The sequence below is a fragment of the Xyrauchen texanus genome, chromosome 8 (assembly GCF_025860055.1).
Source record: "Xyrauchen texanus isolate HMW12.3.18 chromosome 8, RBS_HiC_50CHRs, whole genome shotgun sequence".
Lineage (NCBI taxonomy): Eukaryota > Metazoa > Chordata > Actinopteri > Cypriniformes > Catostomidae > Xyrauchen > Xyrauchen texanus.
Window position 1 is genome coordinate 22,210,599 of NC_068283.1, and position 26,207 is coordinate 22,236,805.

A 26,207-nucleotide genomic window follows, 5' to 3' on the forward strand; every position below is an offset into this window, starting at 1 on the left:
TCTTTTGATTGTAATTTTGACCAACCATCTTGGAGATTGTAGATAGGTGCTGCACTTGTTTGCCGCTTGTTTACATAGAAAAATAGCATTCCCAACATAGCTGCTGGTGAGTGGACTGATTTGCTTTGAAAGGGACTTGGTGCTACTGAGTGCCTCAAACAAAACACTGACCATCTTCGAAGATGGTACAAACCTGGGAAATCCAGTAACTGGTTATTCTTCAAAAGCCTGATACCTCGTAAACACAAGTTTCCAGCAGAAAAACAGTGCAATGCACAGACTACTTATGACTGTAGACTTCAGTGATTACACTAATGTGTACCAAGACGTACCATTGGTGGATATACAGACAGCCTGGTCCCTCTGCAGTGAATTTGTGCCAGTTCCAATGTCAGCGCACACACCCAAACTGTCACGCTTATCTGTCTCCCCTGCAGCAGTGATCCTGCACACAAACAGCAAACAGACATTTCAAAGCCAAAAATCAGCTACACTGATGCGTGAGACATTTGATTAGAAGCATCTCATAATTGAACGAATCAGCTCAAATTATTACTGTACATTGTTTCATTGTTTTGAACAATCACAATACATGTAATATACAACATATTTATACACAACATTATAACATTGTATATAAATTATACAACATACATTTGCATTGCTCTGCAGATGACCTACAGTTGTTTTTGTTGTTGAATCCCAATGATTTGACTAATTTAAGTGTTCTTCAACTTGTATAGCAAATATATATATATATAAAAAAAAAAAAAAGTAAGACATGTAACTTTCTTAATTTTAAGATTTGATTAATTACTTATAAGGCATTACATGGTTTGGCGCCAGAATGTTTAGCAGAACATCAAGAAGTCAGACTTCTTAGATCTTCTTGCCATGAACCATTGTTCCAAGATCAAGATGCTAAACAAAAGGTGACAGAGCATTTGTAGTGAAGGCCTGATGATTATGAAATATGCCCTGGTATACAGATCTGCTGAATCCGTGTATGTTTTTAAGTCTCGTTTAAAAACTAATTTGTATAGAACTCCTTGTACTACTTTGTGAAGTTTTGTTTTTACCATGTGTTTTACTGTGTGTTTTGATTTTATTTTGTGTGAAGCACTTTGTGCTAAATTGCTAACATTTTTAAATAATAATAACAATTATTATTTAATGATCATAACCTATTTTGTAGGGTGTCACTTTCAAATACCTCATAGGAAATTCTCAAAATAATTTGTCTCCTATGAGAATGTTTATGACAATGTATTATGGTGATGTACTTGAAGGTGAGCGTCTGGCCACAGAAGTAGGTGGGAGAGTTGGAATAGAGCACACCCCTGTGACCTGGCGATGAGTCACTGCGCATGGCGATGTTCTTTCTACTGCTTAAAATGTACCCATCCACGCCTGGACGCCATTCTGTACAAATGAAATTAAGTAAATACAATGACGTGTTCTACTGGACATTTTTTACAAATCTCTCAGAAGAGTTGACAATATTTGATTGCATTCACAAGGTTAGGTTTTGATAAGTCTGTACCGTGGGGCACGAGCGTGGTGTAGCCTGTCTGCAAGATGCTCCATGGGCTCCATTCGGTCCGGCCCTCCCCTCTGGCACACACACGGAACAGGTGGTCCATGTGCGGATCAAGGTTCAGAACAAGGAATTCTGTGTCCTTCCCGATGTATGCTTCCTCATATTGAGAAGAGTTACCCTGACGGTACTGCAGCCGGTAATCCTTAGGGCTAAAATCATCGTCTACCTAAAAACAGCAGAGCCTTACAAGGTCATGTGGGGATGAAAATGGCAGTTTGCTTAACAACTAAAATAGTTTGTCCAAAAATAGGATATTTAAGAATAATTGCTACACTTAAAATTCATTAGTGTAGTAAAGTAGAACATGTATCAATAATAATTCATGGTTCATAGCCAACAACAGTGAGAATTCAGTCATCATTTACTCACTCTTATGTCATTCTAAACCCTTATGACTTACTTTCTTTCAAGAAACACAAAAGGTGAAACTCCAAAGAATCTCTGTGTACTCTTTTCTATGTAATGGAATTAAAAGGACAGGGGATGTCAAGTTCCAAAACAAGGTTGCGGAGAAATGGAATAAAGTAACTGTATTCCACTAGAGTTATAATTCGAATAGCAGATAATCAGAACACAGTTACATTAAAAACGTATATTGATTACTGAATAGATTACGTTGCATTTTATTGTCATTTATTTCATTTAATATTTATACTATTCAGTTGGAAAACATTTATCCATATAAAGAATGCATTTCCTGCATTTGAACAGTGGTAAAACACTTTCTTATGATGTGCTACATTCATATGAGCAGACAGAGGGTACTTTCACACTGTTAAAAGTGAAAAGGTGGATATGACATCATTGAGGATCTTTTTAGAAGCTTAATAGTCAATTGTTGTATTAATCCATATATGATCAGAAAAAGATGTCGTTGTGTACACTGCTCAAAAATAACAAAAAGCATAATACAAGTAATCCATACAACTAAAATGTTATTTTCCATGTCTTAAAATCCTTATTCAATCAAAATAGCTCTCAAAGGAAAAATGGAGCCATTAGATGCATTGTGTCAGATCTGACTTCATTTACAGTAAATATGGTTACAAGAGCCATTAACATTTTAAGTAGGGGGCATGGGTAGCTCAGCGAGTAAAGATGCTGACTACCTCCCCTGGAGTTCCCGAGTTCGAATCCCAGGGTATGCTGAGTGATTCCAGCAAGGCCTCCTAAGCAACCAAATTGGCCCAGTTGCTAGGGAGGGTAGAGTCACATGGGGTAACCTCCTCGTAGTCGCTATAATGTGGTTTGCTCTTGGTGGGGCGCATGGTGAGTTGTGCATGGATGCCACGGTGGATGTTGTGAAGCCTCCACATGTGTTATGTTTCTGTGGTAACACTCAACAAGCCACGTGATAAGACGGTCTCAGACGCGGAGGCAACTGAGATTCATCCTCCGCCACCCAGATTGAGGGGTGTCACCACGCCACTACGGGTACTTAGAGTGCATTGGGGATTGGGCATTCCAAATTGGGGAGAAAAAATATATATATTTTGTTTTTTATGTGAATCTTGACTACACATCTAATGGCGGCATATTTTTTGGTAATTTTTGAACTTGACAGCATGAGTCCCCATTCACTGTTATTATATGGAAAAGAAAAGCAATATTCAGAAGATATTCTTCAAAAAGTCTATTTGGAATCATTTGGATGACATGAGGGTGAGTAAATGAGGACAGGATTTTTATTAGATTAATAATTAATTTAATGGAGATTAACTGGAAGACATGAATATTATGTCTTTTTGAGCTAGGAGTCCGGCCCCACCTTGCACCAGCGCACCAGCACGCCACCTGGTCTCTCCACCAGCTCTTCAATCTGAACGGGTGGATGAGAGGCCACGCTGCCATGTCCAATCACGTGCGTACGGAACATATGTAGCAAAAAGTCATCCAGCTGTGCAGAAAGACATGGCACATCCACCAACGCAGGTACCTCGGGTAGGCTAAGGACACAGAGAGATGATGATATGTATTTACATATATAGTACACAAGTGCCTGCCAGTCTTTCAATGTAATGACATAACGTATCTGTCCTCTCATCACCCAGTCATCACCCAGCAGGGTTAAAGCACTATTCTGCATTAAATACTTAGCATGCTATTGATTTCCACAAAAAGTAACTGAAAAAGTAACTAGTCTAATGCTAAAACGTTTACAATTGTAATATTATATATTTGTTTTTATATATTGGCTATACTTTCAAAACAGTGTCATATTATATTTTTTGTTTGTTTGCTGTACAACCAGATTATAGACTTTTATTGAAAGTGCATTAATGTACTGTACTAGGTGTCGAAATTTTCTATGGCAAGCTGTTGACTGTCCACAGAACTTAAGTTGTATTTAACCCGGACAATTAATTTAAGTGTAAATCATACTGTATAATCAGGCTTAAATGGCATAATTAATAATGTACATCAACAGTATAATTCAAAGACTTTTTCTAAAATGCATTAAGAATATAGATCATTGAAATTCTTTATCCAAAAACACTGTTTCTTGCAAATAAAGCTAGTTGATATTTAAATGACATCAGTTGTAAATACTGTAGGCATCTTGAAACTGGACGAACCTAGGGTAAAGATTTTGTAACTTAAAAAAATCAAATACAATAAGACACCATGATTTTATAACAATTAATCATGGTTGATTCATCACACACCCCTGTTGATATGGCCAAGTATGTGTCTCCATTGTAATTATGAGCACAAGTTATGAGCTTAGCAATAATTGTTTGGATAATATCACCATGTTTTTTTTTTCACTGCTGCAGCTAGACACTGAATCATTAAGAATTCACCAATCACAGATGGTGTATGACATCAAATGGCTTATGACATTAAACCCCCTCTCCATTCACTGGCCGGCTTGTCTTGTTAAGTGAATGAGTCTGTGTGCTGCTCACCTGTCCAGCTGAATCTGCAGAGCTTTCTTGGTGAAGATGCCCAGCTTTTCCTCCCTCTCATTTATACCACAGCGAATGGCAGCCTCCCCTGCAGGGACAGGCATACAGCAAGACTATAACATTCATACTAAGCCTGCATGATACCGGTGGTAAAAATAAACAAACAATTAGAACCAGAGCCGGCCCAAGGCATAAGCGAACTAAGCGGCTGCTTAGGGCCCCGGTGGCCACCAGGGGGCCCCCAAGAGCACATTAATTTTTATTTTTTTTTGTGTGTGTGATTATACTGTCAATGGACAATGGTAATTATACAAAAACGCAATATTAAATGCAATATTATGTTAACGGGCTGCAGGATTCAAGCACATTCAGACAGCAAAACAGCAATGTCACAAAAAAGGACATATCCTCTGGTGCAGAGAAAAGGAAAAAGAAGAAAACAGAGGAAGAGAAAAAACAGCACGATAAAGGTATGTCAAGTAGCTAGGCTAAGTTACAATCTAACATTAGCTGGCTAGTTAGTTAACATAGCCTATGTAGCATATCTTCTTTTTTAGGAAAGTTTGATTAATCATCCGTAAATAGCATCTTAATATATTATTAGTACAACATATTACTTAGCAAGTTTTAGATGAAAGTTTTTGTCTTCTGTGTAAAAATAACTTTCCTGGGTATATATTTTTGTAATAAAAATAAGCTTCTGTTCCATAAACTTTGTACTGATAACAACTTAACATTATTTACATTAGTCTACCATTTTGGGGTCTTTGCTATTATATTCCAATATCATTATGCGTCAGTTAGCTAGTTATAGATTAAGAGTTGTTGTTTAGGTGTACAGATGGCTTGCTGCTGTGTATAATCATTTGTGTTGAGAAAATAACATATTTTGTCAAATATTCTGTCAAATATGTACTCTTATGAAACTTCCCTAGGAGCACTGTTGAAATATATTGGACGTGGGGCACAACCAACGCCACCTGACCCAAGTTCCAGTGCTACAGCTGATGATGATTTTTCAACAATCCCAGATCATTATATTTATATGGATAAACCATGCCTTTGTTTTTGACAGACAGTTGCATTACCTTCTAATATGACATCTAACATGGCTAGCTTTTATTATTATTATTTTCATCTTTCATCAGGTCCATCCTCTGCATGCGAGGAGCACTTCCCAGCACGTGCATCCACTGATGTGATCATCTATCCTGTCTGACTCAGAAAGGACTGATCTGGTAGCAGAGGACCACTGCCTATAAAGGAAAACTTCACATTCCCTGAAAAACCTGATGGCCGAAACTTCCACTACGCCTACAGAAAGTTAATTAATGGGGAACAAATGTAAGTGGAGCTGCTCACTTATTAAAAAAGAAATTATACTGTCTACAGCTTCTGCTGCAAATTGTTCTCTAGGAAGTACACAAAACTGGTAACAGAGGGATAACAGGATTGGGTAAATATAGGTGTGCTACTGTTACATTTAAAACTGTAGAAGGGTAATATCATGCCAGGCAGACATTGGTATGTTGTAAGCAACACAGCTACAACTAATCAAATTGATAAGGGGTGTGTTAGATTTATAGTGTGCGAATAATCAAGCATTGACAATATTCAATCATATTGGCAGCACTGAGGGGCCCCCAAATCAAATTCTGCTTAGGCCATAAAGGCTTGGGCCCTGATTAGAACTATTATCAAACTAAACTCAACAGGAAATTACAGCATTTGCACAGTAAGGAAGTTGCACTGTCTGTTAGTCAACTGCATGATATTAGCTGGAGGGCACATCTTATTATATTTTAGTGATTGGGCTCTATTTGAGCTCTTTTGAATTAAATGTACATTGGGTCTGATAGACTTACCCTCCCTAAGCAGCTCATCGGCTGTGCTGATTCCATGCTCAATGAGCTTCTGACAGTCATCTAGAGGATTGATGCTGTCCTGCTCGATGTTGTCCACCTTCAGCATCAGAGTATTCAGCCTCTCAGTCAGCAGTCTGCTCATTGCCGTCTGCAGCTCCTGAAAGTGCCGCTGCAGAACCTCACGTGTCTGACTGGCACTGCCCCGCACCTGTCACACACAAAGATAAAGATCAAAGATTCCCCCATTTAGCCTTAACAGACTGTAGGGGCAAGTGCTGTTAGCAAGCACCTATGAAGGCCAGAATGGTACACACGGGGTTGGGTGGCCAGCACCCCGCCTGACCACCTTTGTCTCCCCAGTGGCAATGTTTTACACACCACACCAGGTACTCATTTTAGGCTGAGCCGACCTAGGGGAGGCCCAGGACCGGTTCAGATAATTGTCACTGGTGTTGGCCATGAGCAGGAATCGAACTCGGGTCGCCAGGTTCGTAGCACAGCGCGCTAACCGCTACACTACCACTCACTACCACTCCTCATAAATTACAAATAATTTTCTCAAAAGTACAAATATTCTATTTAGTCTCTCAATTAATATAATGTCACAAAGTTGCATGCATAATGATTATAAAAGTATTAGCATAATGCAGTTTTAGACGGTATAGTTCATGTCACATAGGACATATCAATTCCCAATGTACAGTACATGTCTGAAATCATTTCATCTAAATAGCTCGATAAATATGCATTTCCATAGGCTGAGATACATTTTAAGAACCAAATTTAACACTTCAAAGATTATACCCACACTTTTTTATTCACCATACGTATTGATGATTAATACAATTAATAAAACGAAGGGACAATTTTCACCCCAGTGTAAATATCATCTGTTCACACAGTGCATCTATTTGCACCCAAATAGTCTGGTGAAACAACAAAAATATACGACAGACTAAACAATAGATGTCGCTGCAGTGGTGTGGAGTGTAAAGACGGTGTGAATGTATACTGTTGTCCTGGCAACCTTGGTTCAAAATCTGCCTTTTGTCCCACTATATTTCCCATTTGATTTCCTGTTTCCACTCTTAAATACAATAATAAATAAAAATGTATAGGTTGATTTCATCTAAGTGTTTTGGCAACAGTGAATGTCGGGGAGCGCAGAGTAAAGTTTGATCCAGGGTTAGCAATAAGTTTTAGCAATAAATGTATTGAGTTAATATGCATTATTAATAAAAATTGTATATCCTTTCTTATATGCTAAAATGATAACTTTCCTGACACGTGACTTATATAAAAAAAGAAACATCATTTATATGTTAAAATTTTAAGTTAAAAAAGTTTTTGATTATTAGTCTTCTTTATCTTATTTATGTATACATTTTGGATGTTTTATAGATATTTTACATTTTTTATATAATTTTATTTATTTATTTTTTCCCTTCATCTGTATTTGTCTTTATGATTTTACTGTATGTATGAATGTTTGATCTAACATTTATATAGAAAAAACTCCATTTACCACCATTTGTGGACTTTTCAGATGGTTCCTTGCCCACCATTGGCAAATTTTCCAACTTCCGATCTGGAACAATTTCACCGTAACGCCATCTGACCAGCTTAAATACGGGACAAATTGCGTCCTGTATTGATTCAATGTACATGTAATTTCTTTGTGTATGTAATAATAATTATATAAATCAGAGTGAGGAATTTTACTTTGGTATAATTTTATCTGTGTAACCATCACTGTGGCATGTTTTAATGTGCCATGCACTCATTTTGTAGATGATGTGTATAGCTGAAAGTGGAAGTGGAGAGCAGTGAATGACACATTTAATTATTCTTGAAACATGTTTCAGACTAACTGCATCACCTTCAGCAAAATGGAGCCAAATGTAACAGGAAGCCTGGTGGTTTTCATTGCTAAAAAAAAAAAAAAAACAGTTCCTCTTATCTAGTGAACATGAAAGTTGTTTTTGTAAAAGAAGGGTAATAGCTTGGGCTCTTCAGTGCCACATATCAATGCACATATCAATGTTTCACACCTGTATTGCAACTTATTTGTAATTCAGTAGACTTATACCTCTTTTTTTTTTTTTTTACTGGGACCTGGAACTTGTGGGACTAAAATACCAAAATGAAAAAAAGGCAGAGCAAAGAGACTGAATCTAAAAGCATTTGGCAGCTAACAACGTTTAGTGCAGAGCTTTTAGTGTTTTACCAATGTAAAGTTTAAAATTTCCTGTAGAACACACACACTGATCATATCAAGCATTCCTTCACTCTAACACAAAAGGAAATGCTAAAGCCAAACATACTCTGTAATTTTAAGAATTCCTTGAGTAATATTTTTGGAATGTGGAAAGTTTGAGGAACATATAATCAGCGAAACTGCCACAAGCAAAAGCGCTTTGATAGATACATGTTCCAGATTTTAGAGCAAACGTTTTGATGATTAGCAATGTGGAACTCGACAGACTGCTGTCACAGTGTGTGTAGAAAGATAAAATTCTTGCCCAGTATGTGGGAAGACAGTCTAAAATAACACAGATAAATGGGTGCAGGATAAATGGATAAAACCCAAAAGGGACAGTGTTATTAATCAAGCTCAGTAGAATGTTCCAGACATCGCTTTGTTTGCAGCTGATGCAGGAAATGCTTCTGTAGAGAGACGTGCATCATTCCTCATACGGCTACATCTTATCATGATCAATCGTAACATTTTGAGCGAGGGCAGAATCCTTTGCCAAATATTGTTATCTGTAACAATGCACTGTGAGGTGTGTGCGAAGGGTGGAGGCAGGATCTCGGGGGTTTGCTGGATTTTCATGGGGGGGTGATTAGAAATGCAGACTCCCCATTACAGGATGTTTAGACTTACCAGAGATCCAGTGGAAAACGTCTAGGTTACGGATGTAACCTCCGTTCCCTGATGGAGGGAATGAGACATTGTGTCGAAGAAGCAACACTAGGAGTCTCTTTTGAGCACAGAAGACAGAATTTGCATGTCCTGCCCCCGGACATACGGGTATAAAGGTGGGGAAATATGTCTGTTTCATTCCAGATTTTTCTGAGGACCCGGAAATGGTCTGGCCACAACAATGGCTCGGCTCAGCGACGTGGCCGGGAGGACACAACGTCTCGTTCCCTCCATCAGGGAGCGCAAACTAAAAGAGTTTTTTAAAAAAAGAGTGATTTTCTCTAAAATAGTATTTTATATAGTATTCCCCAGGTGGATATGGCAGTTGCGATCCACCTATGCCCCGAGAACGCTGCCACCTGGTGGGGTTGCCCTGTGCTCCCCTCCAAGGCCTGTAGGACTACGTCATCATTGGCCACGAAAGCCTACAGTGCCACCGGACAGGCCGCTTCCGCCCTGCATGCCATGGCCCTCCTGCAAGTCCACCAGGCCAAGGCACTCAAAGTTCCCGACGTGCTGCAGGAACTGCGCTCTGCGACCGACCTCGCCCTTAGGGCCACGAAGGCAGCCGATGGCCACACTTGTGGTTCAGGAACGTCAACTGTGGCTGAACTTGGTCGAGATGCGCGAGACGGACAAGACACTCTTCCTCGACGCCCCTGTCTCCCAGTTCGGCCTCTTCAGCGACACCGTCGAGGACTTCGCCCAGCAGTTCTCCGTGGTGAAAAAGCAGACGGAGGCCATTTCACACATCTATAAAGTTACTAAGGTCGTTTTCAGACCCATAGACCGTTTGCTTTGTTCCAAAACTGGGACTAAATTGTTACACTGTTCTTCTTGGTTCAGTTCGCTTTCACAAGGCAACATTTCAAAACGGACCAAAACCATGTCAATAAAAGTCACATGTGAGCAACCTTATTGGTCACTATGTTTGTTCGCTGTTCCAGGATTAAGCTCATCCATTGATATACTGGTTAAAATGATATGCTTGTAAAAAATGTGTCAACCATTACAACTTTTAAAGAATTTTCGAGCATCGTCAGTTAGAGGTTGTGCTCCAAAAACAAAATATCTTTCACTCGGATGGATACGAGTTGTAAAGATTCCGTCATGATTATTTTTATCCATCATTAGTTGCTTTTGTATTATTTCTCATTGATACGTGCATGTTCTCAGATCGCTCTCTCTCCCTCACTCACATGCACACACACAAACAGGAGAGTAAAACTGTTTTTTATTTGTCAAAAATTTGCTAACGCCATCATAACCATGTTCTGCCTCTATCCAAAAGAGAGAAACGATTGTACTAAAATTACCTCAGGAATTATAAAACAGCTCCTATTTCAAACATATCTAATATAGTTGCCAAAAATCTATATCCACATTTTGATGATGAATTACAGAGAAGTGTTGATCTACAGATGTCTTCTCCAAAGATCCATGAAATGTTATGTTCATGGTTTTTATAGGTATATTGTTTGGTTTTCATTTGCAATCGGTCCAAGACCACCTCGTTCCGATGGTCTTGGACAGATTGTTTTGGTACGGATCCGAGTGTGATTGCCGTATTCATATATGCCTAAACAAACCGAACCAAGTGAGAAAATGCGCCAGGTTCCAAAACAAATGCTCCAAACAAGCCAGGTGAGAAAACGCCCTAAGAGAAATTACCTAAGAAACCCTAAGGCCTAAGAAAAACATTAGAGCCCTATTACAAAAAATGACACTATGCCATTACCAGGTTAATGCGATGGTACTGAATGATTGATCATTTATCATATTCATGATACTGTCATGGTACTCCAAGGCGTTTTACTATGACACCTCAAAAATATGGGGTTATCATGGACCATGTCTGAAAATAATTAAACAACTGACATACCATGATGCTTTTTGTGAGAAATATAACAGAATAGGCAATTATGTGTAATAAAGCAAAAATTTTAAATAATTATGTACATTATACAGTACTGTGCAAAAGTCTTAAGCACATAAGATGTTTCACACAAACATTTGTCTTAAGATGGTTATTTATATTTTCAGCTTTAGAGTGTCAATAGGAAATATAAATGTTAGACTCCCAAACGTTCCTTTTGCAAATAGAATAGAACAACAGGGAGCCCTGAACTTCGAGTCAGTCTGGGATTACTTGAAGAGACAGAAGCAATTGAGCCAACAACCAAGAAAAACTGTGTCCAGGTGTACCTAGGAGAATTGAGGCTGTTTTAAAAGCAAATGTGGTCACACCGAATTTTCATTTAGCTTTTTTATGTTTGCTGGACTTTGCATGACGTTAATTGATAAATGAAAACTATTTGTGGCATTATTTTTGAAGACATCCTCACTATGCAACATTTTTCACAAGTGCCTAAAACTTTTGAACAGTTGTGTATACACACACGAAAATGGTTTAATACTCAAAAAGGAAATAAATAAGTATTTATAATTACTACTCATTAAAACAAATGCCCTTGTCCCTGCTAAGGTCTGTGCAGGTCACTGATATTGATTACCACAAAACAAATTTTTGACTTGCACCTCCTTTTCTTTAAAAACACAAAAATCTGGGTTACAGAGAGGCACTCTGTAGTGAATGTGGCTAATTTTTAAATGTTTAAATACTCACTGTTTCAGAAGTATAGCCACAAGATGTAAACAAGATGTGGGTAAACATGATTTTAGTGTGATTAAATTTAGGAGGGACTAGATTAGAAAAGGAGGGACAAGTCAAAAATAATATTTGTGGTAATCAACATGATGCCACAAATTCTGTCAGTTGAGCTTAACTTGTATTGAACCTTTAAGTTGGCGCAACCTTAAAAATGCAGTACTATTGCGAGAGATGCTGAAAAAGTGTGGCATAATGGTCAAAAACGTCTTTCTACTGTATGTTTACCTAGAAAATCAATTTACAAAACAGCATAGATGATGCATAAAAGTGTTCCGCGTGGGTGGCCCCTAAGGCTGTAGGAACCGAAGAAGCTTGGTCATCCTCTGTATTATGGTGTTACAATGTAGGCCAATATTACTGTGACCTACATGTATACTTAACTGTGTAAAAATGTAAAAATATTAAATCATCATGGGATGAAATTTTTTTGTCACTGCAGGTTTGCTTTTTCTCCACATGGAGCAGGTCATCAAATGGTGGCTGCATTGTCAGCTCGTTTACATGGACACCAGAAAGCCGTTTAATGTGAAAAAGCTGCTTAACTGGAAAGCGGCATTCCTATTTACATGCACTGCTTTCTCTTTACTCTAGTATACATGCGGCTTGATCAGTAAGCAGCTTTCTTCACAGCTACCAAATTTTCCTGCGATCCTTGAGTAAATAACAAACATGGCATCTTTTCAGTCTCCGTTGCTTCACTCTGTAGCTGTGTTTGTTTCCTTAACTTTTCATCACAACCTGCAGTGGAATTGTGCTACAATGATGGGCTTTCCCTCTTTCGTCAAACTCCAGGATTCCCCCAATGTACTTGAGAGCATATACATGAACATGAGATACCTTGATGTGCTTTCTCTTAATCCCTTAAGTAGCATAAGGAAAATGGTGTTCGTGTTTAAATGACGTTTCAGAACACCACTTTCTGTAAAAACCATGGAATAAACTGTTTTCTTAAGTGCATGTTAATGGGGTCACTGTGATCACATGGCCAGCAGAATAATATTCATTTTGAACACTATTATTGAACATGTTAATTTGCTAAATAAATTAATCCTGGCTGACTGCAAATAGTGAATTTCTTTGATAGCATAGCACCCCCCACCCCTGATATGACCCTGAGTGACCCAATATGGTCACTGCTTAGTTCATGCAAGACAAAATATAGACTGACTTAAAGGCCGCAGTGCTGCAACACTTTGCAGTGAATAGCGGAGTGTGTGGCATGTGACATGATCATGTCAGATGGGTTGCACATATGGGCTCTCACTTGGACAGCTGCACATGCTGTGAGGTTAATCACAGAGTACATTGGGGTGTCATACAACCACAATGATCGTAAAACTGAAGTGTGGTTCAATTCTCTCTATATAATTCCCATGGAGGATGTGAGGAGCCAGGAGCTAAAACATTCTCTGAGTTTACTGCCTCTTATAAAGAGCAGGACATATCAGGCTTGTTTACGCTCTGAATGAGGCATTCTGGGAGGAGGATGGGGGAGAAGGAAGTTGGGCAAGATGCCAGAAGCAAAATATGAAGATAACAGCGAGCAGCAGGCCGGCTTTACATCCTACAGCCACCGCGAGAGACGCGCAGCATGAATCAGCCCTTCTGTGCTGACCAACAGGCATCCTGGCTTTAAGGGCTGACTCACTTCACTGAGAGTAGGAGTGTGTCACTTACCCTTGTGCTCTCAAAGACACTCACATATGTCACATTATTTGGTTACTCTGGAGAGAGCCACAACCTTCATGACATACAATTATATCTGTTGTGTTCTATGGTTTGTTTGACAAACAAACTATACAACTTCAGAGAAATGTATTTTCAGTGAGACACATTTTTAGAATGATAAACCCCTTCCTCGCATTACCTTTAGTGGTCGACCGTGTGGTGAACAATCGGACCAGATGACATTCCATGAACCAGTTTATGGCAGAGCCCCTCTCTTACTATCAAGGCAAAGAAGAGTGGCACAATTTTGATTGGATTGTGGCAGGACCAACACAAATAAATGCCAAGCACAGCCATCAGATAAGCTGCTCGGACAACTGCCAGACACCCCTCACAAGGCAGGAAAGATCTTCCAACACATTGGAAAATACTTCTCATTGGTTCATGAGTGGGAGCAATAACAGAATAATAATCAACATTCTTGTCTCACTCTACAAGAGAGAGGCAATAACAGCATAATAATCAATGTCCAGAGTCCCCATCCAGAGGATTGTTAACAGGATACACTTCTATAACACTTCTACATGCTAAGTCTCACTCCAAGAGAGAGAGAGTATAACAGATCATCCAACATTCTTAGTCTCCATCCGAGAGACAATAGAAGATCGCCCAAGTACCAAGTCTCACTACAAGAGACTGATGCAATGCCAAGTTCGGAATCCCCATACCAGGGAAATAACTACAACGACAAGGATTAGCTCTGATGTGCAAACCTTCTCTTAAAATTTCATGCATCTGCGTGTTCCAGATATAGAAACTTGCACAGACATAAGGGCTGTATATCTGCACGTTCCAAATTGCAAGAACCCTCTCGGTGCTTCCAGGAGATCTGCATTCCTCAGCTCCTTCGTGTCCAAGGCTGTTGAATTGGAATCTAGCTCCTTCCCCACTGTAACGTGGCCCTGAACCCCAGTGTGTAAAATAAATAGATTGTTCTACATAACATTATTGCAAAACAATATGCAGCTAATTATGTAATTAATTAGGTTGAATGTATATTTACATTTCCAGCGGGGTAAATTACAAATGTTTATAAAGTTATGAACAAATATAATGAAGTTATAATGACGAGCAGCACTATACGGTCACATTTCAGTACCTCATACATGGACGGTCTTCTTATAGCACTTAAAGTGTATCCATGCGTGCTCATAAGGGCAGTTTTGGGAAATGCACGTAAAAATAATGAATGTTTGTAAAATTGCTAGAAGAAAATGCTCTTAACAACTAAGATCAATCGTTATTGTGAAAAGGGGCCCAGATCAGTCCAGAGCCTTTTCCAATACAGTTTTGTAAGGAGTCAAAATTCAAAATGCACCATAAAACTATCTAATCTTTCACAGCATCAGACTAACCAGAAATAATGCTGTGCAACTGCTATGACCTGTAGTCATATTTTTTATGTATTCCTACCTTTACTTGAACATGAATTCCATGCGTCCCACTTTGAGAATCTCTGCAAATTTGTTGTAAAAGTCATTACGTTCACCTCTTTATCTATTGAAATCAGAAATTAGCCACTGATGACAGCATCAGGATCTTTCTTTTCTGAGAGAAAAGGTCATTTAAATTATATTTTTGAATCACATCCCTTTTAACACTGAAATTAACAGCACCTAATTAGCTATTTGATTTGAATATTCTTTTGTCCTTTTTTTTCTTTTTCCCCTTCTGTTAAAATAGACTAAATTAAATTAGATAAAACAAACTTAAAAACAAAGAGAATTGATACTTCGTACATTTTAGGCTAAATATAATAAACAAATATAATTTACTTACATGACTTCTGCTAGGCCACTGGGTGCAGGGGTGGTTTGTTAGGCTCCACACTTGCCCCTTGTTTAACCTTTTTCTACAGTCATTTTTGATCTTATTTAGTATTTTTCAACAATTGCTCAAGAAATCTTCAGCCAAAGATTGATTTTAAACTTTGGGGAGAGAGATACATTTTGTTGCATATGGCTGCTTTGTTTTTGGTTACTGATAAGTCCATGTGGCTTTGGTGTCAGTGCAACTGGAAATGAAACAAGAGTATGTCTGTTGAATTCATGCCCATGGTCCATAGACCAAAACTGAACTTTTTCAGCCAAGGATACAACATTATTTATTCTACCTGCTGGCAAAACAATCATCATCAAGGAAAAGAAAGTCATCAGCATGTCAAGAGAAGCAAATGGTTTGGTCCAAAGGTTCTACTTATTATTCTCCTGCTCAGCGGTGACATACAGATGAATCCAGGACCATCAGCAAACCAACATATAACCAGTAAGTGGATCGACTGAATGTAATCCAGGCTGGAGTGTGAAGTGTGGCTCAGAGATCAGTGGATCCCCATGGTGTAAGCTGAGAGCTGTTGGGTGTTTGGCCAAACTCCTCTTGGATATCTTACAGAATGTGCCCATGCTTGAAACATCAGAGCTCTGTATTAGTCCTGTCCTTGATTCAGAGAGTTTTGGTGAGTCTAAACCATCCCTTAGCTGTGAACAATATAATGTGTTGTCTGGAGTAAAGCAAACAAACAAACATCAGGTACTTTATGAAAACTCAAATACAAAAGGAGCCATCAACCATGCTAAACAGAAACAGTTTAAATTATTTCAGACTGTAAACCATGCCAGAGTGTTTTGGTGATTTGGAAGGTATTTTAGAGGGGCACCTGAATATTCAATGTATTATATCAAAGAGGGATAAAGTTGAGCATCTGCTTACGAACTCAAACCTGGACTTTTTAGCATTGAGTGAAACTTGGTTGTCTACCAATACACCAACATGCATGATTGATGTTCCTGGTTATAGTTGTTACTGAAAGGATAGACCATCACGAAGAGGTGATTCTTCTTGATTCTTCTTTTTATTATAATTTAGAGGAACTGTTGAAGTTTTTAAATTGTCATACTGAAACTATTTTATTTGGAGATTTTAACATAAAGTGGGCAGCCAAACATAGTAAGCAAAAATTTTAATCAATTACAGCCAAACATAAATTCAACTAGTTAATAAAAGGTCAAACAAGGATCACAAAAACAAGTAAAACTCTTATTGATCTTGCATTTACCAATAAACCTGAAAGAGTAATAAAAATATATAATTTGCTGACAGGTTTGTCCGATCATAACGTGATCCTGGTTGTTCGAAAAGAGTATTTTCGTCAAACTTTTAAACCAGGAGTAGTAGGCATCCCCAAGAATAAAATTACAAAATTTGAAAATGATATAAAAAAATATTAATTGGAATTATGCTTTACAAATTGGTGACCTGGACAAAAATTGTGAAATTGTGATGAGAACCATTCAAAAATATACAAAAGTAGACACAACCGTTAAAATGTAGACAAAATAGTGCATCCTTACTATGGCTAAATTCAGATATCCATCAACTAATGAAAAAGAGAGATCTTGCTTTGAAAAAATCTTTGCTTACAAAAACACAGACAGATATTCTAAGCTTTAAATCGTTAAGAAATAAAGTAGTTAGTGAATTGAGAAAGGCGAAAACATCATATTTTGAGCAATTGATTGCAGAATCAGGAGGAAATTGCTAATCTCTTTGGAAGTGCATTAACAAACTTTCTAAACGAGAAGGTATACAAAGAAAACCATTGTTGGAGCTGCACATAAATGGCACTGAAATTGCTAATGAATTGAATAGATATGTTATTCAGTCTGTGGAAGAACTTTCTATATGTTTTGAACCTGTACAATTACCTCAATATGCAATAAAAGACACACCCTCATCCTTTTATATCTCTGAAGTTGATGAAGATAAGATACTCTAAATTATTAATCAATTGAATAACTCAAGGGCTAAGGATTTATTTGGAATGGATACCGCATTTGTAAAACAAAATGTAGTGCTTGTTTGCTAAAGCCCTTGGTAAATTTGATACATTTATCAATTAGAGAATGTAAATTCCCTTCAAATTGGAAAACTTCTATTATAACCCCAATTTTTAAGGCAGGATCAGTTAGAATCCTTTATTTTTGGTCACACATTATACACATACAGTGAAATTTATTAGTTTTTCACATATCCCAGCTGGGGTCAGAGTGCAGGGTCAGCCATGATACGGTGCCCCTGGAGCAGATAGGGTTAAGGGCCTTGCTCAAGAGCCCAAAAGTGGCATCTTGGTGGTAACCCCCATCCTTCTGGTCAGTAACCCTGAGACTCAACCGCTGAGCCACCACTGCCCAGTTGATGAAGTTCAGAATTATAGACCAATTTCTATACTCCCTGTAATTTCTAAAATTCTGAAAAAGTTGGTAGCTGAACAACTTATCAACTATCTAGAAAAAAATTATCTACTTCACTCTAAACAGTTTGGTATTAGGCCTAAGTATTCAACAGAAATGGCAAACTGCTTTCTCACAGAATTTATTAAGGGAACTTTAGATGCAGTATTTTAGACCTAAAAAAAGCATTTGATACTGTGAATCATAAAATACTCCTTCATAAATCTGTTTAGTTTCTCCCAGCAGGCAATACATTGGTTTAGATCATATTTAGAATCTCGAGATCAGTGTGTTCAAATAAATAATTCAAGATCATCTTTATGAAACATTAAGATGGGTCTCCCTCAAGGGTCAATTTTAGGTCCACTGTTGTTTTCCTTATATGTCAATGATTTACAAAATTGTTGGAAGGAAACTAAATGTCTGTTATATGCTGATGACAGTCATTTATGTATCAGCACAGACTCAACGCTTAGCTGCAGATATAATAACAAATTAAATGACTGGCGTGTCACAGTGAATGCAAAACTACTGTTTGACCTTGAATCGTTCAAAAATTAAAAATCTCAATCTTCAATTAGAAGGAAGGAAATTAATGGTTTTATAATTAAGATCAATCAAAAGGCAATAGAGACAATTAATGATTTTATATATTTAGGTGTTATTTTAGATTCTCAATTGAAATTTGATGTGCATTTAAAGACGTGATGTGTAGAACGATCAGAACAAACTGTTTTTATATGATTAGACCATATATATCCCTAAAAGCAGCTAAGTTATAAATGCATGCAATGGTCTTCTCACGTTTATCTTATTGTGTGACTATCTGGACTCCGGTTTCTCAACTGACCATCAAACCTGTTAGATCTCTATATAAACAAACACAAAAAATGTTGGACAAGAAACCAATTAGATGGCATCATTGTAATATTTTACAAAAATATAGTTTTCTTAGCTTTGAACAATTTATTAATTTGTCTCTCATTAAAATGTTTTTTAAATGTGTAAATAATCTTGCTCCAGATATCATATGCCAATTAATATCAAAACAGAGTAGTAATGGGATCACTACAAGAGGTACAACTTATCAGAATTTCACAGTACCGAGGAGAAAAACAAAATTTGCACAATCCACATTTTTAGTTTAAGGTACACTGCTTTGGAACAGCCTACCAGCAGAACTGAAAATGCAAAAAGGGCTGAACATTTTTCAAATAAATCTTAAAAAGTGGTTCAAACAAAAGCAGGTTTGTGAACACTTATGGTCGTGCACAGTCTCAGCTTTCTTTTATTATTGTTATACTTTTTACTTTTTGCTTAGTTTTGTTTGTGTGATTATTGTTTTATTGTTGTTAAAAAGGCTAACCAGGGACTGGGGCTGCAAATTAGCCTTTGGCTAGAAGCCTGTACGTGGAGCATCGGTTGCTTGAAATTGTAGCAATGTTTCTGCATTGTCCCTGTTAAATAAACTAATAAATAAAATAAACTTTGCTACAGAGTTTAAACACTCAGTGATTTACTTCTTGTTTTTAGGGGGAATAAAATAGCATGTCAGTGTATGAAGACTGTATGAAGACATAGGGCACAACTTATTTTGTGATTTGAATATCTTAACCATTTGTACTGTAACTGTACAACACTATTATCATCCGTATTATCATCTTTTCTTTTTTCATTCTTTTTTTTTTTTTGCTCCTATTAAAGATACATTTTCAAGGGCAGACCATTAAATCTAAGCGGGGTATGTTAAGTTCCATCTGAAAAGTCCACCCACTACACTAAAACGGTGGTTGAAATATGATTGAAATGGTCGACCGATATTGTTTTTTTAATATATATTTTGTTTAATTTATTTGCACTTGAAGAAATTGTTAATATATAAGAAAGAAGGAAATCACAGTACACACAGTAGTCCAGCAACCATGGATGGCTTGTCCATAATAGCAATTGCATTTACTCCAAAAATACACAATTAAACCAATTGTACATACAGTGCATATTGAATAAGACATTTACTTATAGCACACGTGAAGTGCTTTTACTTTGGGCTGCATCCGAAATGTAGACAGCTGACTTGCTACCTTGCTGCCTAATCAGTTAATGGCTTAACTGACATCTGTTTTGAATTAATGGAACCCTTAAGGAAACTGGTCTACGAACAGTTCGAAAAGCACCTTATTATCATCCTACCTCCGTATACAGCCTCTGGAGGCAACATTTTACTAGTTTCGAATGCAGTCTTGAAGTTGCACTTGCACATTCATGCAGATCCAGTGCAAGCAGCAGCAATATCCTGATAGTTTAAGGCCTGGATCGCCTGCTTGGATTGTCACAGGTCAGACCGTAATGACTGTGAATGAGAGGAACTTTTGAACCTGAATCTTTTGATTCTGGCTGATAGAATACGTGCTTCAGAAGAAGATATTCTATGAGCGCTCGACATAAAGAAAACACTGTATTTTCGTGAGGTTTGTGAATCACATCTGTTTAAACGAGATATCTGCATATTTGCAAAAGGTATATAATAGCATTTTTATTGATATTTGTCTTTTATTATTAGAAAAGAAAGTTAAAATTGACAGACAACTGCTGAAGAGAGGCTGATAGTATACGTGCTTTAGAGGTAAATAAATGAGCGCACCACAGGATGCTGGATCTGCTCAAGTTTTGTGAGGTTTGTTTATAACATCTGTATAAATGATGTTTATGTGCATATTTGCAGATGGGGTATGATATTAATTTTATTTATATTTGCCTTTTTGTCATTAGACAAGACAGTAAAAAGTTACTGTTGAGGAGAGAGCGGGAGTATGAAACAGGCGAGCACTTTAACACTATGAGCTCAAACGCATGTGTCACGGCCATTTAAATGATACTGTGTTGCACACCGGTATATTATTGTAGTAACACGATGCACGTAACAACAATACAAACTGTGACTGATTTTTTACATGTCTCAGTCGCTTCACATGCAAGCAGGCAATTTTCAGCGGCCACAAGAAAAAATATATCTCGGCCTAGTTGATATACCGGTCGACCACTAGCTTTAAGCCAAATACATTTCAGTGACTGGTCTGCTTCTCAATCAAACTCTGACTGCATCGATTCAGTATATATGTATTTTTAATAATCACACAGAAAAGATTATGCAGGCTCCAGACTGTGACTAAAATGTTTGCAAATGTGACCAAAAATGATTGATTACGACAATAATTTAAAATCTAGTCGCCAATGGCTGCAGTCAGGTTGTGTGCGTTCATATGCAATTACGTCAGATATCTTGTGAGTTATTGAATACATCTTTAGAGCACGCACCAGTGTGTCTCGTGCCGCATTTCACCCATTCTGTTGTGATGACGAGCTTGATGCACCTCACAAAACAACAAACCCAGCGTGAGAGAATCGTGAACAAATGACTCTTTTGAACCGGGTCTTTTTCATGAATCACCTGAAAAAAACTGAGGGTTTGAACTCAGGATCTCAGGTTAGCAGTTTGAATCAGATTCACTTTATCAGTGAATCACCCGTCAGTGAGCTCACAACTGGGAGCACAGACATTTCAAAATAAGAGTCTCGTGTGTATTTCAGGCTTCTTAATAATTAAAATCCTGTATTGTGTACCACTTTTTTTTGTTCTGGTAATTATTGATTGGAGTAGCACAATAAACTGCATCTGGAATTTCATTCAGTTTGCACTGTTGTAGTCTCTGTGTCTCGGGCCATCCGGTAACAGCAAAGAAAGACTAAGGCAATATTTAAAACAATTTAAATTATATATCTATATAATCAAGCTTTTGACACTTAGACATTAGAGATTTTTCACAGACTGTAATGACGTGTTTCCAGCTTATTTAGCAGCGTAAATCTAGCAAACATTTTTATATGCTAATCTTTTGAAATGTTTATAACATTATGCTTTGTGTTATATTACCCAGGAATTAGTAAAAAAAAAACGAATTACCACAGCTGTGAGGGGGTTTTGATTAAAGAGACATTTGTATCTTCTCCCATTTTACTGTCTTATTCCACCGCTCTCTTTTTCTTCTGGAAAGTCAATCAAATGTAATAGTGGATTTTTTTTTTTGCTCTTGGAGTAAATGAAAATAAGATTTACAGTGGTCTTCCATTCACTCCCATTCACCGCTGTCAAAGTCTATCCTGAAATAGTTTACTTCTTCTTTCCAAAACCCGGAGTGTGAATAAGGTCTATTGAGGGACTTGTACACAACTATTACACAGGGTGCAAACATTCATTGATGCTCAAGAAGACAATATACTGCTGTATGCATACTATACTTTATGTACATATCTGTAATGTAGATTCTGAAGAGCAGTACACAATATTTTTTTTATCTCTTATATTCATAGAAATTATGAAAGGGGTGTGAACATTTATGAAACAAAAGGGAATGCAAACTTATCATCTCAACTATATATACTGTTTATTAAACCTCAGATTAATGGGTTATCAGCTGTCTTCCTTTTCTTCTGCTTTCTATCTAAATCGAGCAATTGTGTGATTTGATGACTAAAAACAGCCATTTGGCTCTTTAATATTTTACTTTAGGAGTCAATGGCTCCAAGGTTATTTTTTATAAGTAATCCAAACAAATTTTCACACATTGTTGCATGCTGGACTGTAACCGTCTAGCCACGACTTGAACTCACTCCCGGCTGAACACCACCGTGTTCACGCTTGGCATTTGATGTTGCACCGTTTATCCGTGATCTGTGCCGCGTGAGCATTAGGACATAACGGTTTGTTTCATAACACCCTCTTGTTTGGACATGTTATCTTTTCAATTACACTCATTCTGTTTGGACTGTCTTTTGGTTGTAGTAAATATATTCTGTTTGTTGTTACATTGTTTGGTTTGCTTGTTTTGTTTACATACAATTTTATAGGCTGAAAGCATTATATAAAGTAAAAATATTATTATTGTTGTAATTATTAGTGATAGTAACTTAGTCAATTGCATGACACAGTGACATGACTTGCCAACATGGCGATCCGCTCCATGTAAAATTAAACAGTTTTTAATTGGTTACTGGTTTGACTTGAGCTTTCATCTCATTTTCAATACATTTCTAAACAATGCTATTTATGTCTTTTATGTGTAAACAATTTTTAATAAGTAAAAAATGTATTTAGTGTTTTCAATAGCATATTTGTTTATTTTTTATTTATCACTGTTTTGGGTGCTGTGTTATTAGAGCAGTGCTTATTATCTAATAAGCAAAAAAGAAAAACGAAAAGAAAAAATCCATTTGGTGAAATAATCCATTTTAATTGGGCTGAACTATTTTTACTGATACTTTTAGTATGAAATGTAATTAAATGTATAATCAACATTACTCCAGGCTTGTTCGCTATATTCGATTTACCTAAAAAATGTATATATATTTATAAAATGAGGTATCATAGGAAGCAGTATACTTAAGCTGCCTATTTTTTTCAACAGCCTTCACATCAGAAGCATTCATAACATGCTTTAAAATGCTGCCTCTGATGGTGGGTCACTAGGTTTTGGAATAGCGCAAGTGTGTTTTTTCAGTGGCAGTGGACAGAGTCACAGCAGTACCTGTTTGCTTGCCTGGCTGAGTCCATGCAGTCTCTGCTGTAGCTCGCTCCTGTAGTTCTGGGCTGCCTCGATGCTCTCCTTCGCCTCCTGCAGTAACACCTCTGCCTCTATTGACATCCTCGTGGCCTCTGCCAGAGCACAAATATCAAGGTAAAGTTTAGGAAAACATTTTCATTGATGCAGATGACAAAATGTAGTTTGGCATTCTCTTTTATGACATTAAAAGACTCTAGAGGGAAAGAGTGAAGGCATACCACACCCACTTATGCCACAAAGCTATGAATACATGAAATTCCATAAAGGACTGAAGAAACTGATGCCTGTTCTCTTGGGTCAGCTCTCATAAAATTTAACAGCAACTTTATGAAACTATCAGGCAACAGTGACTGATATCTTTAACCACATCATTTCCATGGCCTGTGTAGACGTGGGCAGTGTGTTTTAATCAGAACAACACATCTACAGTCTTATCTGTTAAAGTTGAGCTCAAGAGGATGGTGCAGTCATATACAGTTATGACTAAAAAGCTCAGGAAAGATTATAAACATGAGAAATCACATTCATGTCAACCATAATATCACTGTAAAAATCACATTAGTCGTGTAAAATGAATCATTGGCCTGAAGGCTACATTCTGTTTTCTTTTCCATTCTGTACAGCAAAAAAACAAAAACAAAAAAAACAGTTTAGAATAGTTTGGTTGTAGATTTTCTCAAACAGGTTGAAATAATACACAGTAGCGAATAGGCAATGACCATTTTAAAATAAAATATCTCATTTATTTCTTGGACAAGTGTGGAAAAAGATATTCACAACTTTTCTACAAATACCAAAAAGTAAAACAAACAAATAAACAGACAATAAATAACCAAAAATCTAAATATACAATGGCATGTGAATATTTTGATAACAACTGTTACAATTCATTTCTTGAAACAAAGGAGGTAAAAAGAAATGCACCAAAAAGGTATAACAAGCAAACAAATGAAATAAATACTATGTCAGTCCATATAAATATGTTGATAAACATCCATCATTTCTATATTAATCAGTGGAAAAAGCTGTTTAAGGCTAGCATGCTACAATAAATCCACTTCCGTTAAAGTGAAAGTATCTGCAAAGTTCTTACAAGTGCCCATGAGGTTTAAATATGTTAAAACATGACTGAACTTTTCCATATGGACTGCCCTGATTTAAACTACACCTCAATGTCTGTGCATTACAATAGTGCCTTTATAACATAAGTACTGCTGAGGACAATAGCTGCTTGTTTGTTGTGTATGAGTGGACATGAATGATGAACAGGTGGATCGGCAGCTCTGTTCTGTAAGCTGTACAATTTAACCTCCTTTTACACAAAGATGACCTCTGTGCACAATGCAGATAATGAAGCCTTGCAACTCCCAAAACAAGCCTTTCATCCCCACCTGTGAGAGACCTTAACATTCAGAACCAAATAACAAACTGTGACCTGCACCAACAAGCCAGTGAGTTCAGATGTTAAAACTTCATGATCAATGGTTTCAAAATTGTATAAACTGGCAGTAGCTCCATATTTACTGGATCTTGACATTTAACATGGAATCTGATTAAAGGAAAGGGAGGGGTTCTCCAAAACCATAGTCCCTGGTTAAGCAGACAGGGGTTAGTAATCTAGGCAAAGAGCATTAAGACAAACAATTACATTATCTACTGCTGGCCCAGATTAATCCTTTCCCACAAGTGAATGCATCGGGGAGTACAGCAGAGGACTGGCTATCTTTCAGAGGGACTTGGGTGACCTACATTCAGTGGCAAAAAGCTCCTGCCAAAAGACAATGTTGGGAATTCCAGTGTGAGATGTCTCTGATCAGGGAATCATGAGTCCTACTTCACTGACTGCAGTGACCACAGTTTAAAGGGCCCTGCTCTTAAGATAAATCTCCAGAAGATGCATGAAAAAAATGTATGTAAGAGCTCTTTCTCATCCTTCTGCCTGTCAGCTTTACAGTTATGCTATTACATGAAAAAGTATATTCCCCTTTTTTATTCAATTCCAGCATTAAAGAGAACAGTTATGTAAAGCAGTGCAGTAATTCTCTCTGGGTCCCACTGATGCATCATGCACAACTTAAATTCATTCATGTTCAAAACGAGAAAAATTTAAAGTCAGACAGACCAGTAAACACATATAAACACGATGTATTTAAACTCACAGTCCAAAGACACGAGAAAATTTTTAGAATTGTTTAAAACTTAGTCTCTTCTGTGAGGATTGCTGGACAAACACTCATCACTTTATCAGAGTTTAACAGAAAGCTCTTCAAACGGCTCCACCCATAAACCTTGTCAGGAAGAGACGGCATCTTCAGCTAAACTCTAAAACTGTGGGGTTTTGGTTAATTTATTTTTGTTTAAAATTTGTTTTTTTTTTAAATAAAATACATATTACTATTCAGCTTCTTTCTCTTTTTTAATTTATTTTAATTTTTTGGTAATATTACCTTCTGCGGTCCTGTTCTGCTGCGGAGCTCCGCCATTGACGCTCTGGCAACAGTGAGGAGCTCGAGGAGCATATTTTCACTTTGATACAAACCCGACATCCAATCAAATGCCGAATAAAAGTGTTTTCCTAGCGTCAGCTAGGATTTCTAGCCAATCAGATGATTTAACTTCTCTTGACTCCCGCCCCCTTCTTTTAAAAACCCAAAGCGCATG

General features: G+C 37.3%; 1 protein-coding gene across 1 annotated transcript in view; it reads right to left on the bottom strand.

The window, feature by feature from the left end:
- Nucleotides 1-26,035, bottom strand: part of LOC127647757 (cytokine receptor-like factor 3) — a 28,831-nt gene extending 2,796 nt beyond the window's left edge. The window contains exons 1-8 of the mRNA XM_052132205.1: nucleotides 25,994-26,035; nucleotides 23,511-23,638; nucleotides 6,375-6,582; nucleotides 4,510-4,597; nucleotides 3,369-3,546; nucleotides 1,544-1,766; nucleotides 1,284-1,422; nucleotides 333-445 (exon numbers count right to left, since the gene is read on the bottom strand). Coding sequence (XP_051988165.1) covers nucleotides 333-445; nucleotides 1,284-1,422; nucleotides 1,544-1,766; nucleotides 3,369-3,546; nucleotides 4,510-4,597; nucleotides 6,375-6,582; nucleotides 23,511-23,627 — 1,066 coding nt within the window. The 5' untranslated portion in view covers nucleotides 23,628-23,638; nucleotides 25,994-26,035. The remainder of the gene's footprint in view (nucleotides 1-332; nucleotides 446-1,283; nucleotides 1,423-1,543; nucleotides 1,767-3,368; nucleotides 3,547-4,509; nucleotides 4,598-6,374; nucleotides 6,583-23,510; nucleotides 23,639-25,993) is intronic.
- Nucleotides 26,036-26,207: the final 172 nt, after the last annotated feature.